This window comes from Azolla caroliniana, unplaced genomic scaffold (genome assembly GCF_043228905.1).
Source record: "Azolla caroliniana isolate FFs.n. ecotype wild unplaced genomic scaffold, voAzoCaro1.0.p SCAF_16, whole genome shotgun sequence".
Lineage (NCBI taxonomy): Eukaryota > Viridiplantae > Streptophyta > Polypodiopsida > Salviniales > Salviniaceae > Azolla > Azolla caroliniana.
The window spans coordinates 2,767,757-2,782,496 of NW_028230451.1; the positions used below are offsets into that span (position 1 = coordinate 2,767,757).

The 14,740-nt window shown below is 37.7% G+C and overlaps 2 protein-coding genes across 3 annotated transcripts; one reads left to right on the forward strand and one right to left on the reverse strand.

Moving 5' to 3' along the window:
* The first annotated feature begins 5,870 nt into the window (after positions 1-5,870).
* Positions 5,871-10,451, forward strand: LOC147853580 (uncharacterized). 2 transcript variants are annotated; one of them, XM_087332207.1, is made up of 8 exons: positions 5,871-6,233; positions 6,652-6,747; positions 7,128-7,238; positions 7,317-7,626; positions 8,353-8,443; positions 8,556-8,907; positions 9,097-9,245; positions 9,449-10,451. In XM_087332207.1, exons 1-8 carry the CDS (start codon positions 5,904-5,906, stop codon positions 9,954-9,956), a joined length of 1,947 nt encoding a protein of 648 aa, XP_087188333.1. In that variant the 5' UTR covers positions 5,871-5,903; the 3' UTR covers positions 9,957-10,451. The 2 variants fall into 2 exon arrangements, with proteins under 2 accessions (XP_087188333.1, XP_087188332.1); XM_087332206.1 differs by having other exon boundaries at positions 7,128-7,626.
* A 1,521-nt stretch (positions 10,452-11,972) lies between these two features.
* LOC147853581 (uncharacterized) lies at positions 11,973-13,486 on the reverse strand. Its single transcript, XM_087331867.1, has 2 exons — positions 13,243-13,486; positions 11,973-12,567 (listed from the first exon to the last, which is right to left on the reverse strand). The coding sequence occupies exons 1-2, from the start codon at positions 13,438-13,440 to the stop codon at positions 12,394-12,396; spliced, it is 372 nt and encodes a 123-aa protein (XP_087187993.1). The 5' UTR covers positions 13,441-13,486; the 3' UTR covers positions 11,973-12,393.
* Between the last annotated feature and the right edge of the window lie 1,254 nt (positions 13,487-14,740).

Consider the following 14,740-nt stretch of genomic DNA (forward strand, 5'->3'; position numbering starts at 1 on the left):
GATTGAGCTTTAGCTTATATTGATGATGTAGGTTGTCTTCCTACACTCTTCCTGTGCCTTCAGTTTCCCTTCTGTGGGTTACACACAGAGAGAAATGGAGATGGCGGAGCTACATATATATATGTATGTATGTATGTATGTATGTATGTATGTATGTATGTATGTATGTATGTATGTATGTATGTTTGTATGTAATAATGTATGTATATGTGTGTGTGTGTGTGTGTGTGTGTGTGTGTGTGTGTGTGTGTGGAAAAGGAGGAGAAGCAGAGAGAAGGCAGAGTAAAGAGAGAGAGAGAGAGAGAGAGAGATAGTGGAGACAAGACATTCTGTTTTAAAGCTTACACAGATATTGTAAATTTTGTATGTATATATTACATTATACATATGTGTACTCAACACAACATAATAATACATACATGATAATGATTTCATACATCAAATCATAGCATATCAATATGTTCTCATGGATGCATGTGTCCCCAGGATGAGGAGGAGGAGGAGGAAACACCGACATGATCACCATAGTCAAGGCGTGACCAAACTCTCTTTGTTGATCGGCATCCCCCTCCGACATGATCACCATAGTCAAGGCGTGACCAAACTCTCTTTGTTGATCGGCATCCCCCCCCCGCCCCATTTTCATGAACCAACGATCCGTTCACATTGTTCCATGTGGAGGACGCATGTTAACGTATGTGTCTTCTCCGCTCCTGTTTGCCTTCTATTCTGTCCTCCGGTTCTTTTGTGGCCTACCCCTCTATTCGATGCAATACAGTAAGTCTTGAAAGAGGGTGCAACAACATTAGCTAGTTTTGCCTGCCCATCGCTTTTTCTCACAAATGATGCAAGTTAATGCCACTTTGTGAACGGGTCGAATGCATCGATTTGCTCCACGTAGCAAGGTATTGCAGGCATACCACCACCCCCCCCCCACACCCCTTTGTTCAATGTCAAAAATTTGGAGTCATTAAGCTCGAGATATTATCTAAGGTACCAAAGCTTGACATAAATTTCATCAATTTTCCTATTATTTCATATGCATGAAAGGGAAAGTTGTTCTCTTAGTACATTTGTACAAACAAACAAAAAAATTTGAAGCAGTCTTCATTGCATTGTTATTTCAACGACGTGAGAAGATCAGAAAGGTTAATTTTTCGCTTTGCTCATCAATTACACTTGTTTACAACTGAGTCTTCGACACATGTGGAACAAATGTTGGAGATCATGATTGATTAACTATTATAGTATGATATTCTCTTAAGTGATTCTCAAGGATATTTTTTTCGATCCTAATGAGCTTATGTGTCATTCATTTGTATTACACTTTTTAACCTCGTGCTTCTCGCTAACGGAAGGTCCATAATGTTCTAGCTCGCCAATGCTTGCTCATAGAACTTTTACTTGCACCATACACCTTGGGGAATATAAACGGAAAATGGATTAAACAAAGGCTTTGGGTTTCATATTTGAAAGGATTACGTGAATCCGCGCGTCTCTTTCATTACTACCAATTTCTCTTTCACATAATTAAAAATAGTTGCCATGAGAACATTCTCCAACATAATGCTTTTTAAGTGTAGCATTAAGGATATTTATAAGTTTGTGCTACCTTGTTAGAATTCAAAACAAGAAACTAAATCTAGTTATTCTTGTGCATAATGTATGGATAAGGTTGAATGACCATACATACAATCAATTATACTTTTGTGTCGTTGGATAATGTTCAAGGCTACTCATACTCATACACGACATGAAGATTTTTACTAGCTCACATGAGTCACCTTTTTCTCTTTTGCTAAAGAAAATCAAGCAATCATCAAGCGACAAAAATTTGGAAGTGGGCATGCCTTTTAAAAGCATGTAATCATGTTTAGATGTAGATTTGATATGGGTATAACGCATCGTTGTATGTTTTATTCTTTGTGAAAATAATATATTATTAATAAGAAGGCGATATAATGTGTTGGCAATGGGACCTCATGGTATCATCCATTCCAACGAAAGCTTTACCGTACAAAGATATTTGAAGTTCTTTTGCCATGGGAATCAACTTTAGCAAACAATCATGCAACTCGCACGAGCCTTGCTAAACACTTGTTTTCTAACTATTTTATTGTTGTCAACTCTCTATTAACAATTGGCAACTAAACTGAACCGCGAAACCACGGCTTAACGACTTAATGGTTAAAACGATTCGGTTTGGTTTCAATAGTCAGAAACCGCAATTTAACAATTGTTTTTAAATAATTTTCCATTTTTAGACCTTATTCTCACGTTTTAGGAACATCTTAACATTTTATAATGAAATATTTTAAATTTTAAATTTGACCTAAGTTGAAAACCAAAACCGAACCATGAAACCGCGGTTTTAATGGTTTAACAGTTTTAAAAATGTTAACGGTTTCGTGGTTCGGTTCGGTTTCAAAAAATTCAAGTTTCAAAAAATTTAAACAGTTCAATTTTGACCCTCTCAAATCAAATTGAACTGTTGGTAATTGTTACTCTCTATCAATCATTTGCCATTGCGATGGTAACGAGCTTTAACAAACAATCATGCAATTTCATACATAGCTTCTTAAACACTTGTTTCCTTTTGTTTTGCTTCAAACTCCCTCTTGATCTTCTTATATTCTGAAGCGATAACATGATTTAAATCTAGATAATAAAATTGGAAGGGTTATTATAGTAGGTTATGCATGTACAACACCACCATGCACGTGTACAACAACTTTAGGGATCATCGTGTAGTTTCTCGACTAAAAGAACGGGAATCACAATGTTTGGGAAAATTTTAGGACATGGGGACAATCATGATATAAACTTCTTAGCTAGTCTTCATGGTCGACACATTTGGAAGAATGTGTGATATATGATGGTAGGTTAAAGCTTGTGCGTAATTGGCAACACAAGGCATCTATTACAATACTTCTTTCATTCTCACTCTCATACCATTGGCACTTGTCTCCTCAAAACAAAATATCTAGCTAAAATATGCATGCATTCACAAAACACCCTACCTCTCTATACATTATGTTAATCTAATTGGCTCTATACATTATTGAATTTGGTTGAAGTGCAATCAAACAAACCATACACGACATGAATCTCCTTCCAACAACCTAATATAGTCTTCTTTATCAAATCCACATCAATCCTAAACTTAGGTCAGTTTGGTGCCTCCATACTGTACTCACCATTGATTGGTTGCAACTCTTATTCAATGATTATTTCACCCATGTTCAAGTCTTGCAATGATGTCCATGACAATTTAATTATACCCCGAGATTCCCTTCTTAATTTGACGACATACTTTGTCATGGGTAGATGTTTGAGTTTGCGAATATGTTTTAGGTAATTGTGTTTTCACTTCTAGCATAGTTGGGATTCGAGAAGCATGCTTCAAACTTTGTTTTTCTTTGTGACATAATTTGGTTATGAAATTTCATCATGTTGTAAGCTACGAGATATGTCGATATTTAACTTCTAGTGTGATGCATTATTTATTAGGGTATTTGCTCTAGTTTATATTATGTTGTTGACTTTGTGGTGTAATGCCACCACATTTTGTTTTTGTCGTATCTTATATATTCCTTACGGAAACATCATTGTCTTATGTGTAGCAAGGAAGCTATGAGGACCATCACATGATGATAACACTGTGCATCACAAAGATGTTTCAGACAATATTGCAAAATATCAAATGATAGAAAACGTATATGTTTGATATCAATGTTATCTTATTACGGAATACATTAAAACCTAAATTCCCAAGTTTCTAATTGACGAGTATTTAACTTTAGTGACAATGATGTTGCAAATTGCAATAATGGTTAAGATCAAATAAGCGAGGTAATGATAAAATAACAATGAAATAGGTTGCAATTTGTATAGAATAATGATGTCATCACAAAGAATGTAGCAAAAACTATAAATCCATATTGACGCCACACAAAAATATATGTGATGATAGTAGATGGGACAATTATGTGTCAAAATCGAAACAAGGGGGCAATGAGAGTGTGAAATAAAGACATTGCTTTGTTGCGACACACTTGATGAATAACATTGCTAGTATAAACCAAACGAGAGAACATACAAAACAACGAGGGTATCAAAAGCATTGAAAACAATACCATTATTCTAGTGATGATATTTTTACCAAACATGGACAAATCATGTCGAAATAAGTAGGCAATGAGATGTAACAAAGAACAATGTTGTTATTCGCAACAAATTTGTCAAAAGGTATAAATCCTAATGAAGATTATAATGACACACAAAAGAAGAGGATATTAATGGGATTCATGTTACCATGTCATGGATTCATGTTATGTAATGGATGAGATTCCCCATCTAGAGAGATAATCCAAGCGCGTTTCTCTTTGGTGATGACAACCCAACAAATTGGACGACGACAAAGCCCATGAGAAATGTATTAGACAACAATGTCATAATCACATAATCGAGATGATTTAGGGGTTAGGGTTTAAAAAATAAGAAAACAAGACCTTGATGGAAGTGGATTGGCTGGTAGAAATATAGTAGGATGATGAGAAACCGAACATGGAACGACGAGGTGATGAGAGAAGTATTAGAGCAACGACATAGTCGAATTGTCTCAAATATAAGAAACTCTAATGAAGATAGTTTGATAGAAAACCGAACAGGAGACAAGAAGTATGGAGTAACGATGCGGGAGTGTATCAAATCGATTGAATTGATGGAGGCTTGGGACTTGGGGTGTCCAAAAGGGCGCAGTGCAACCTACGGAGAGGGTTGGGATTTTGGGTGTCCAAAAGGGTGCAATGCAACCTATGGAGGCTTGGGACTTAGGGTGTCCAAAAGGGTGCAGTGCAACCTATGGAGAGGCTTGGGACTTTGGGTGTCCAAAAGGGTGTAGTAGAACCCATGGAGGCTTGGGCCTTGGGGTGTCCAAAAGGGTGCAATAGAAACCAATGGAGGCTTGGGATTTGGGGTGTCCAAAAGGGTGCAATAGAACCAATTGAGGCTTGGGACTTGGGATGTCCAAAAGGGTGCAGTGCAACCTATGGAGAGGCTTGGGACTTGGGGTGTCCAAAAGGGTGTAGTGGAACCTATGGAGAGGGTTGGGACTTTGGGTGTCCAAAAGGGCATGCAGTAGAAGCAATGGAGGCTTGGGACATTGGGTGTCCAAAAGGGTGAAGTAGAATCAATGGAGACATGGGATGTTGGGGCCAAAAACCTAAATAAAACCCCTCCTCCCCCTCCCTTTGAGGCTTGGGACATTGGGTGCCCAAAAGGGTGCTATAGAACCAATTGAGGCTTGGGACTTGGGATGTCCAAAAGGGTGCAGTGCAACCTATGGAGAGGGTTGGGACTTGGGGTGTCCAAAAGGGTGCAGTGCAACCTATGGAGAGGGTTGGGACATTGGGTGTCCAAAAGGGTGCAGTAGAATCAATGGAGACATGGGATGTTGGGGCCAAAAACCTAAATAAAACCCCTCCTCCCCCTCCTTTCGAGGCTTGGGACATTGGGTGTCCAAAAGGGTGCAATAGAACCAATTGAGGCTTGGGACTTGGGATGTCCAAAAGGGTGCAGTGCAACCTATGGAGAGGCTTGGGACTTGGGGTGTCCAAAAGGGTGCAGTGCAACCTATGGAGAGGCTAGGGACTTTGGGTGTCCAAAAGGGCGTGCAGTAGAAGCAATGGAGGCTTGGGACATTGGGTGTCCAAAAGGGTGAAGTAGAATCAATGGAGACATGGGACGTTGGGGCCAAAAACCTAAATAAAACCCCTCCTCTCCCTCCCTTTGATTGATTGGTAAATGAAAGTATAATATTCGTGAAGAAAGAAAGCAAAAAGCAAATAGAGAAGAAGAGGTATAGGTACAGAGGAAGAGCAGAGGCAGAGCAGTCGGGGTCGATGATGGGCAGGACAGCCGCCATGGCTGCGGGAGGGTTCTTGTCTGCCTTTGCCTACTCTGCCACGGGTCAGGCTGAAGGACCCTCTTCCTTCTTCTTCCCTTTCTTCTCCAACAGAAGAACGCCATCCCCAACTGAAGGCAGAGAAGACGGAGACGAAGAGGGAGTAGGAGGAAAGAGCAGCAGAAGCAGCAACAAGCAGCCGCGCTCTCCACCCCAAGATATTAAGAAGGCGGAGCAGGAGGAATCGAAGGTCTCGTTTGATCCCGAGGCACTTGAACGCGGTGCCCGAGTCCTCCGAGAAATAAACAACTCGGCGAACTCCAAAAAGGTTTCAATATTCTACCTTTTTGAGCTAGTTAGACAGATAAATTGATGTACATATTGATCTTATTCCCCCCCTTGGGAGGTCAAATACGACCTATGAAACCGACAATCGACATATAAAAATTAGGTCCACTTGAGCATTTAAAATGATTTCATCGTCTCCCGAATGTGACCAATGTTACATGAAAGAGGTGCAAGAAAAGCTTGTCTGTGAACATATAGAGAAACAAGCTTATCCTATTTTCATGAATGAGTTAGCTAGTACAAAAGCATAAACTGAGTATCTCTTCTTCAGTTAGAGAGAAATGTTATATTAACATCTTCAATTGGCCAAAGATGTCAATGAAACAAAATGTTATATCTATGTGAATCTTATAGAACACCTGGTGATTACAACAGCTTTATATTGTTGTGCACTATAGGTTTTCGACTTGATGCGGAAACAGGAGGAGACCCGTCTTGCACAACAAGCAACTCGCAATGCAGAATATGCGGCTTTTCAGGTTCACCAGGAAATTGTAAGTGATCCACGCATTTGTTCTGTCTATGTTACTTCATTCAGTTAATTGAGAAATGTGTACTTCGGATATTGGCACTGGTCCGTATATCTATTGTACTATTCATGCTCGAAATAGTAAAAACCCTTAACAGGGGAAATGACTTCATGATGACATTGTCTTTAGGAACTTCTTAAGCAAATTCTTCACGTGAATCCATCTAGTTCTAGATATTATCCACATGTTTATTTTTAGCTCTTTTCTGCCATTTCAAATATGGAATGCAAGGAATGGTTACTGTAGGAACTGTTATCTTGCTACATGTGTTTTGGCCTTTTTCTGGCATTTCAATAGTGGAATGCAAGGAATGCTTACTGTAGGAACTGTAATCTTGCTGTCAGAAAAAGCAACAAGCAATGTATGAGGATCAAAGGAAACTTATTGAGCAACAAGCACAAACAAAGGCTCAAATGGCTCGTTATGAAGATGATCTAGCGAGAAAACGTATGCAGGTATATTTCTGGTCTCTCCTATTCTTACATCACAATGCTTCACAAGAATTCCTTAAAACAACAAGATTTCTTACGCAGACAGAACACGAAGCTCAAAGAGGAAGGGATCAAGAACTAGTGAAAATGCAAGAAGAGGCAGCAGCACGGCAAGAGCAGTTAAGGCGCCAAACAGAGGAGCAAATTCAAGCTCAGCAAAGGCGGACAGAAAAGGAGCGGGCGGAAATGGAAAGAGAGACCGTCAGAATCAGAGCAATGGCTGAGGCAGAGGGAAGGGCCCATGAAGCTAAACTGGCAGAGAATGTAAACCGAAGATTGCTTGTGCAGCAGGCAAATCTAGAAAAGGACAAATGGCTGGCTGCCATTAATACTACATTTGGTCACATAGGAAGTATGTTTCTCATCTTTTATCTTTTATGCTGATTTCCTGAATCATATTTTGATGAACAAAGATGATTAAGTATGCTATAGCAGCAGTTAATGTAGTAGGAGGTACAAGCATGAAATTAAAGTGCTGTGGGCCTCTCGAAAATTCGTCACCAGCATTCCCCAGGATTACACCAATGTTTCTGTTAATAAGGCATAAATCTGCAGTTGGAGATATTTTGGTCTGCGTTTTGGATAATGAGGTGCCTACAGAGAAAGTCAATAAAGGAGCATTAGGGTCTTCATTAGCTCAACATATTGAATTTTGTGTCGTGACATTACTCGATTCTTTTCTGCATGCGCATAGATGGAGCTCATTGTATAGTAGTGGTGAGTTTGCGTGTCAAGTAGAGGCTGTCAAAAGCAAAAACATCATCATTTTTGCAAAGAATATCAAAGTCACGTAGCGAGTATAGGCACGAGATTAGGAATGGGAATGTGCTCAATGCAGGGATATGACGACATTATCTGGGAGTGGGTACTTTTTTATGAAGCTTTTCTAACCATGACCACTCTTAAATCTAATTTTATGGATTGATTGTTTTTGAACAATCTCTGCTTGTCTTTAAGTAATAGCTTCTTTTTAACTGTTTGTCTAAGTATCTGAAGCTGCTTTGAAACGAATTTAAACTACCTTACCATGTATGTGTCTGAGAGCTATCATTAAATGAATTGTCTGGTTTCTATGCAGGTGGATTAAAGGACCTGGTAACAGATCGTGAGAAGCTGATTATTGCTGTAGGTGGGGTAACAGCCCTTGCCGCAGGTGTTTATACTACAAGGTCTGAATTTGCTCTGTTGTAGTATGAAAGAAATTTTAGCATTTTTTAGCATTGCAAATCAGCAATCTGCAATTCTGATTTAGTTTCTAATAGTTTTTTATATAATAATCAGAGAAGGCTCTCGAGTGATGTGGAGTTATATCGATCGGATTTTAGGGCAGCCCTCATTAATCAGGGAGTCGTCAAGAGGAAAATATCCGTGGTCACCATTAGTTGCTGACATGAAAAAGCGCATGACCTCTCTTTTTGGAAAAGACAATGCAGGTGAATCTGCAAAGAAGATGAAAGGTGGAGACGGCTTTGGGGATGTGATTTTACATCCAGCGTTACATAAGAGGATACAAAAACTTGCTGCAGCAACAGCAAACACCAAATTACATGAAGCTCCTTTCCGTAACATGCTCTTTTATGGTCCACCAGGCACAGGAAAGACAATGGCTGCTAAACAACTTGCTAGAAAATCGGTAACAAAATGGATTGTGATTTTTCGTCCTCATAAATATTATTGTTTTTGTTGGTAACAAAATGGATAACGTGATTTTTCCCCCTTCTCTAAGAATTTTATTTGCTTTTGATAACAAAAAATGATCATGAAGTTTTTTGTTCTCCTATAGATTTGTTCTCTTTGATAGTGCAGTGATTTTGTTTGACAGGGTTTAGAATATGCTCTTATGACTGGTGGTGATGTTGCACCTCTTGGACCTCAGGCAGTTACTAAAATACACGAGCTTTTTAATTGGGCTGCAGGTTCTAGAAAGGGCTTACTTCTCTTTATTGATGAAGCAGATGCTTTTCTTTGCAAGTAAGTAACAAATATATTGTTCCGTACTTAGAAAACGACCTCTTACATTTTTGAGATGTATGCATGCATTCTTTTGATGTCAAAGCAATCATTGTGCATTTTTATGGAATACAACTGTCTTAAATAGTGGAACAGCTGTTTTTAAGTCCTTCATTTTTGTATACCCTTCTTGTTTTGATCCTGCCTTTTCTTATTTGTTTTAGACGAAGTAACAAAACTACTAGTGAAGCTCAAAGGAGTGCACTTAACGCCCTATTGTATCGCACTGGGGACCAATCTAGAGATGTTGTTTTAGTTTTAGCAACTAATCGACCGAGTGACCTTGATGCAGCTATTACTGACCGGATTGATGAGGTGATTGAATTTCCATTACCAGGTGAAGATGAGCGTGTAAAACTATTGAAGCTTTATCTAGATAGATACATCACACAAGCTCACACCAAGGAAAAGGGTAGTTGGACTTCAAATATCTGGGGTAAACCAGACCAAATTGAGTTAAAGGGCATAACTGATAATATCATCCGGGAAGCTGCAAGAAAAATGGATGGATTTTCAGGGCGCGAGATAGCAAAAACTTTAGCAAGTGTTCAAGGAGCTGTCTATGGCAGCAAAAGAGCAGAGTTAGATGCAGACTTGTTTATGGAAGTAATCAATTACAAAGTCAAGGAACACCAACAAAGACACATACTAGCAGGAAAAGGCAGTGGCTAATCAAAGTGTATGAATGCGTCAGAGGCCACCATATTTCCACATTTTTGTTATGAAGACAATTTCTTTAAAGGAATGAATACAGACAGGGCTTTGCAGCAAGGTCCATGAATATGTGTTTTTTGAGGGGTGGGGAATAGGTTTAGATTAAGAAGTTTCATTTCTCCTTGGTTTTACTGTTCAACAGCACGTTTGTGGGCCTTAATACTGAGGACACATGATAGAATATAGAAATGATGTTTAACGAACTGCAGACCTTTTAGGTCATTATGTTGAGAGAATAGGCAGGGAAACAGATTTTGAGTTCTGTAACATGTAAATCTTGAAGTGATCCTTGGATGTGATAAGATTTTGATTCGAATTGTCAGGAATTGCTTCTGCCGAACAAAAGCAAAGCAAATGGCTATTTGGTTGTTTTGCTGATAGAATGCCAGTAATAAATAGTGAAATTGTTGTACCATTTTGAGCCACCTAAAAAGGAAGATATTCTTTCTACCCTATGGACTTCTCTGCAACATTTGTTTAAGAAATAAAGTTTTAGAAAAAAACCATGTTCAGATGATTCATTTCTCTTTCATATTTCAATCTATTTTTCTATAATAGTTACAGTATCATTAACCTATCAAATAATCTGTTTTAGTCAATAATCAATGTAGTTTAATGTCTGTTATCATGTTGCAGGTGTAGTTTATGGTAAACTTGTGCTAAACAATCGTGTCCTATGCTTTTAGCTAACGTCAACAGTAGTGAACAAAACATCTTCAAAATCAATATCATGAACCTATTGGTTCCTCTGCATTTTGGCCAATAGGACTTGCAATGATTAGGGGAATGTTTGTGTTGTGGTGCAATATGCATTGGAATACTAAGAGATGAATCAACATAAATATAAAATGTGCATGGATAGGCTAACATGAGCCACAAACTGATTGAAGTTTGTTTGTAGTAGTATGCAAAGAATGCTCCTAAGGAAACACTTTCCTATTAAGTAATCCTTTTCAAAATCAATAATATTTATAAAAGCATTTAAAAATCTCCAACTTGGAAGGGTGGTTGAGTTCGTGTGGAGGTAACCAAAACAAAGATGTATATATTGACTATCAAGTTACCACATTAATTGGAGAAAGAACTGACTTAAGTGCATTTTTCTATCCATTATGCATATTATGCTTCATGAGCCACAAAACTGATCAAAGTAATGTCTGTAGAAGTGATTGGCATATAATGCTCGTACCCATGTATTTATGGAAAACACCTTCCTATTAAGTAATCCTTTTCAAAATCAATAATGTTTGTAAAAGCACTTAAAATCTCTAAATTGGAAGGGTGGTTTGAGTTTGTGTGGAGGAGGTAACCAAACAAAGATGTATATATCGGCTATCAAGTTACCACATTAACTGGAGAAAGAATGGAGTATTAAGTACATTTGAATTATCCATAATGAAAGGTTAGCGTCATTCTCTACGAATAACCATTTTTTTCCATATTCATGATTGTTTGCGAATAACGATTTAAATGTGAATATTACCTGTTTGTACATCATATTCACCATAGATAATAATTCATGTATGGCTATTTACTTCCTGATAAAAGGTTCACATAATCTATAAGTTTGAGGAGAGCATGGAAGTGTTCACATTATTCACTCATTTCATTTTTCAATACAATCCAACTTCCAGTGGCCCATTTTTGTTTTTCGAGCACATACAGACATTATAAAATTTGGATGGTAGTGTTTAAGCTTTCTACTAACAAATTAGGGAATTCTAATTTACTTGCAATCAAAGAGTACAACATAATTGCTCCTCAGATTCTCCTACAAGCCCTGTAAGATATTCACAAAAAATAAAGGACTAAACAATTTATCTAAGACGTATAAGCACGGGGAATATCACAAATTGATGGATTTTCAATGAAAGCATAATCAGGTTAGAAGTGTGCTAGAGTGTAAGATGGTTAGTTGAGGCCGATAAATCTGATTTACAATTTGATCCATAAGGGTAGAAACAAAAGTACTGAAAAAATGATTAGTTACGACAATAACAATAGACATACAACTAGTATCACCATTATGCAGAAAGAACAATACTTACGCTCCATAATATTGGGGTGAGAGAGGTTCAGTCTGACAATCCATGTTAGACATTCATATTCATAGATGGAATAAACTATCAAATGCAGAAAGGACGGTATATCTGTTGTTATAGGACATGCCCACAAGAAAGCCTATACATTTATGAACTAATGGGTGATGGAATCATTCCACAAGACAGAATATTTATCTGAACTAAAAAGGATGGAATCACTCCACCAGGGACATAATACCAATTGATGTTCAAACACGTCTAGCCATCATTCAAGACTAGGTGCAATATGAGTATATTGATTACTCTGTATATTCACAAGACTCCAATGGCAGTGAGTACATCATGTCTGTGTATCATGGTTTTTCGAGCTTGTCTGAAGCTTCATTGTAAAATATTGTGGCATATCTGAAAAAGTCCTCGTCGTCAACCTTTTTACATTTGTATGTACCAAGAACTTTGAGCCGATGTCTTTCTTTCATCCACCTCAACATGACCTTCATATGTTTTTTGCTCTTGAAACCTAAATCCTGATAAGAATCCATTTTCAACTTAGTATAAATGATGAACACTTTGTCGGATATAATCGTCAACAAACTATGTGATGGTTTAATTTAAGACATTTGCAACCATCACTTGGAGAACTCTTTCCTGTTTTCTCATCACTATCTTTTATAAGTAGCCAATATCTCAAACTTTAATTCAGCAAACACTGAATTTAGCATGCAAAACCAACGTACAAGTTTAAATAAAATTTTCTCCAGATCATCAAATCGATCACGCGTGAGGTCTTCCTTTTTTAAAGTATCTGAAGTGGAATCCACCAAAATTTGCCTTTTGTAGTTCTATCAGAGAATAACGTCAGTGCCATCTTCTTTCTCTGATTAAACATAGCCGACCTTTCAACCTTTGAATATCCTAGAAGTTCTTTCCCTTTTCGCTGCTGGTCTAGTATCTTAATGAATCAACATACACACAAAGATACAGGTAGATACATGTATAGATACAACGCCATCTTTACACGTTGTTAAAGTAATCAAAGAACCAATTAAATTCGGGATCTATCTAATTAATTCAGATTTGGGCATTACACTCTCCATTTCTGATGGGACTTACTTCTAATGATACTGCGTAATGCACCATTCTAGTATCAAATTCTTGAGAGTATTAGAAGCATTGCACAGGGATAATTCGGAATTACTCACCTGGGCATGGGACCAGCAAGCAGAGACGGTAAGAGGGCCATTGTTGTGGAGAACGTTATGGAGTATATCAGCCAATCGAAAAGCTTCTTCAGTAGGCACTTTAGGGTCTATTGCCTTCTTTCTTCCGAGACTACTTCTGCTTCTAAAATTAGGGTTAGGGTTTGTTCTGGCAAACAGCCTTACAGCAGTCGCCCACATCTCCTATAATTCTAAAGCGCTCCCTCTCGAGTCTCAACTCTCTCTCTCTCTCTCTTTCTCTCTGTCTCTCTCAACTCTCTAAACTCTCTTAAGGGTTTTTGCTAGAGCATGAGAAAACTATGTTTTTCGTTATTTGAAAAATGCCCCTTTCTCCTTCGATTCATCATCTCTAAACTCGCTAAGGTTTTGCTAAAGCATAAGAGAACCAGGTTCTCGTTATTTCCAAAAATGCCCCATTCTCCTATGGGCACGGTTCGGTTCGGTTTAAAAGGAAAAGAAACCGAACCGAACTGTTGATATAAAACAAAAACCAAACCAAACCGTTTATGAACTCTCAAGCATAATATGAACCATACGCAACATACATGCATTCGCATTTGGGAATGGTTCAATCATTTGCGAAAGAAAAACACCCTCCAAGAATGATAAATACTATACTTTTGGATTAACTATTTATTATGAGGTAGGTAGAAAAGCCTAAAAATGAAAAAAAAAACATTAAAAAAATGGGGAAAAAACACAAGAATGTTTGGATAACTTTTGCATTCGTTTTCCAACGTAGGAAAACGAATGTTATACTAGATGAACACGAAATTTACGTATTATGCGAGTCTCAAGTATTTAAACTAAACCATTTAAACCCAAACCGTTTAGGGAAAAATTGAATCCAAACCGAACCATTTCATAAAAAATTTAAACCTAATCATTTAAGTCAAATTAATTAAACATTTAAATAAACAAAAATGCATTAAATTAAATAAGCATTTAAGTTAAATTTATTAAATCAATAAAAAACTGTCAATTAAACCATTAGATTAATAAACTATTAAGGTTAAAAAAAAGTTAACCAAAAACCTATAAACCGAGTTTTAGAATCGAACCAAAACCAAACAGTTTATCGAAAATCCAAACAAAAACAAACCATTAAAGCATGGGTTAACGGTTTGGTTTGGTTTGAGCCAAAACCGTGCCCATTGCTACTTTCTCCTTCAATTCATCTCTAAACTTTGAGAGGTTTTGCTAAAGCTCGAGAGAACTACATTTTCATTATTTCCAAAAAGGCCCCTTTCTCATTTGATTGATCTCTTCTTCATCGAAGCCATCTAGGCTCATCATCTCTAACAACAGACATCAATCCCCTCTTCCATATGGTTCAACCCCACTACTAGTGTCCCTCTCTGTTACTGCTTCCATGTGTTAACCGCTTAGGTACCCCCATCAGTGACACAACAAGCAAGCAAAATCACCCAATGAGATTGTGGTGCAAATAAAGGAGAATCAAGTTGCCGAAGTGACAGTA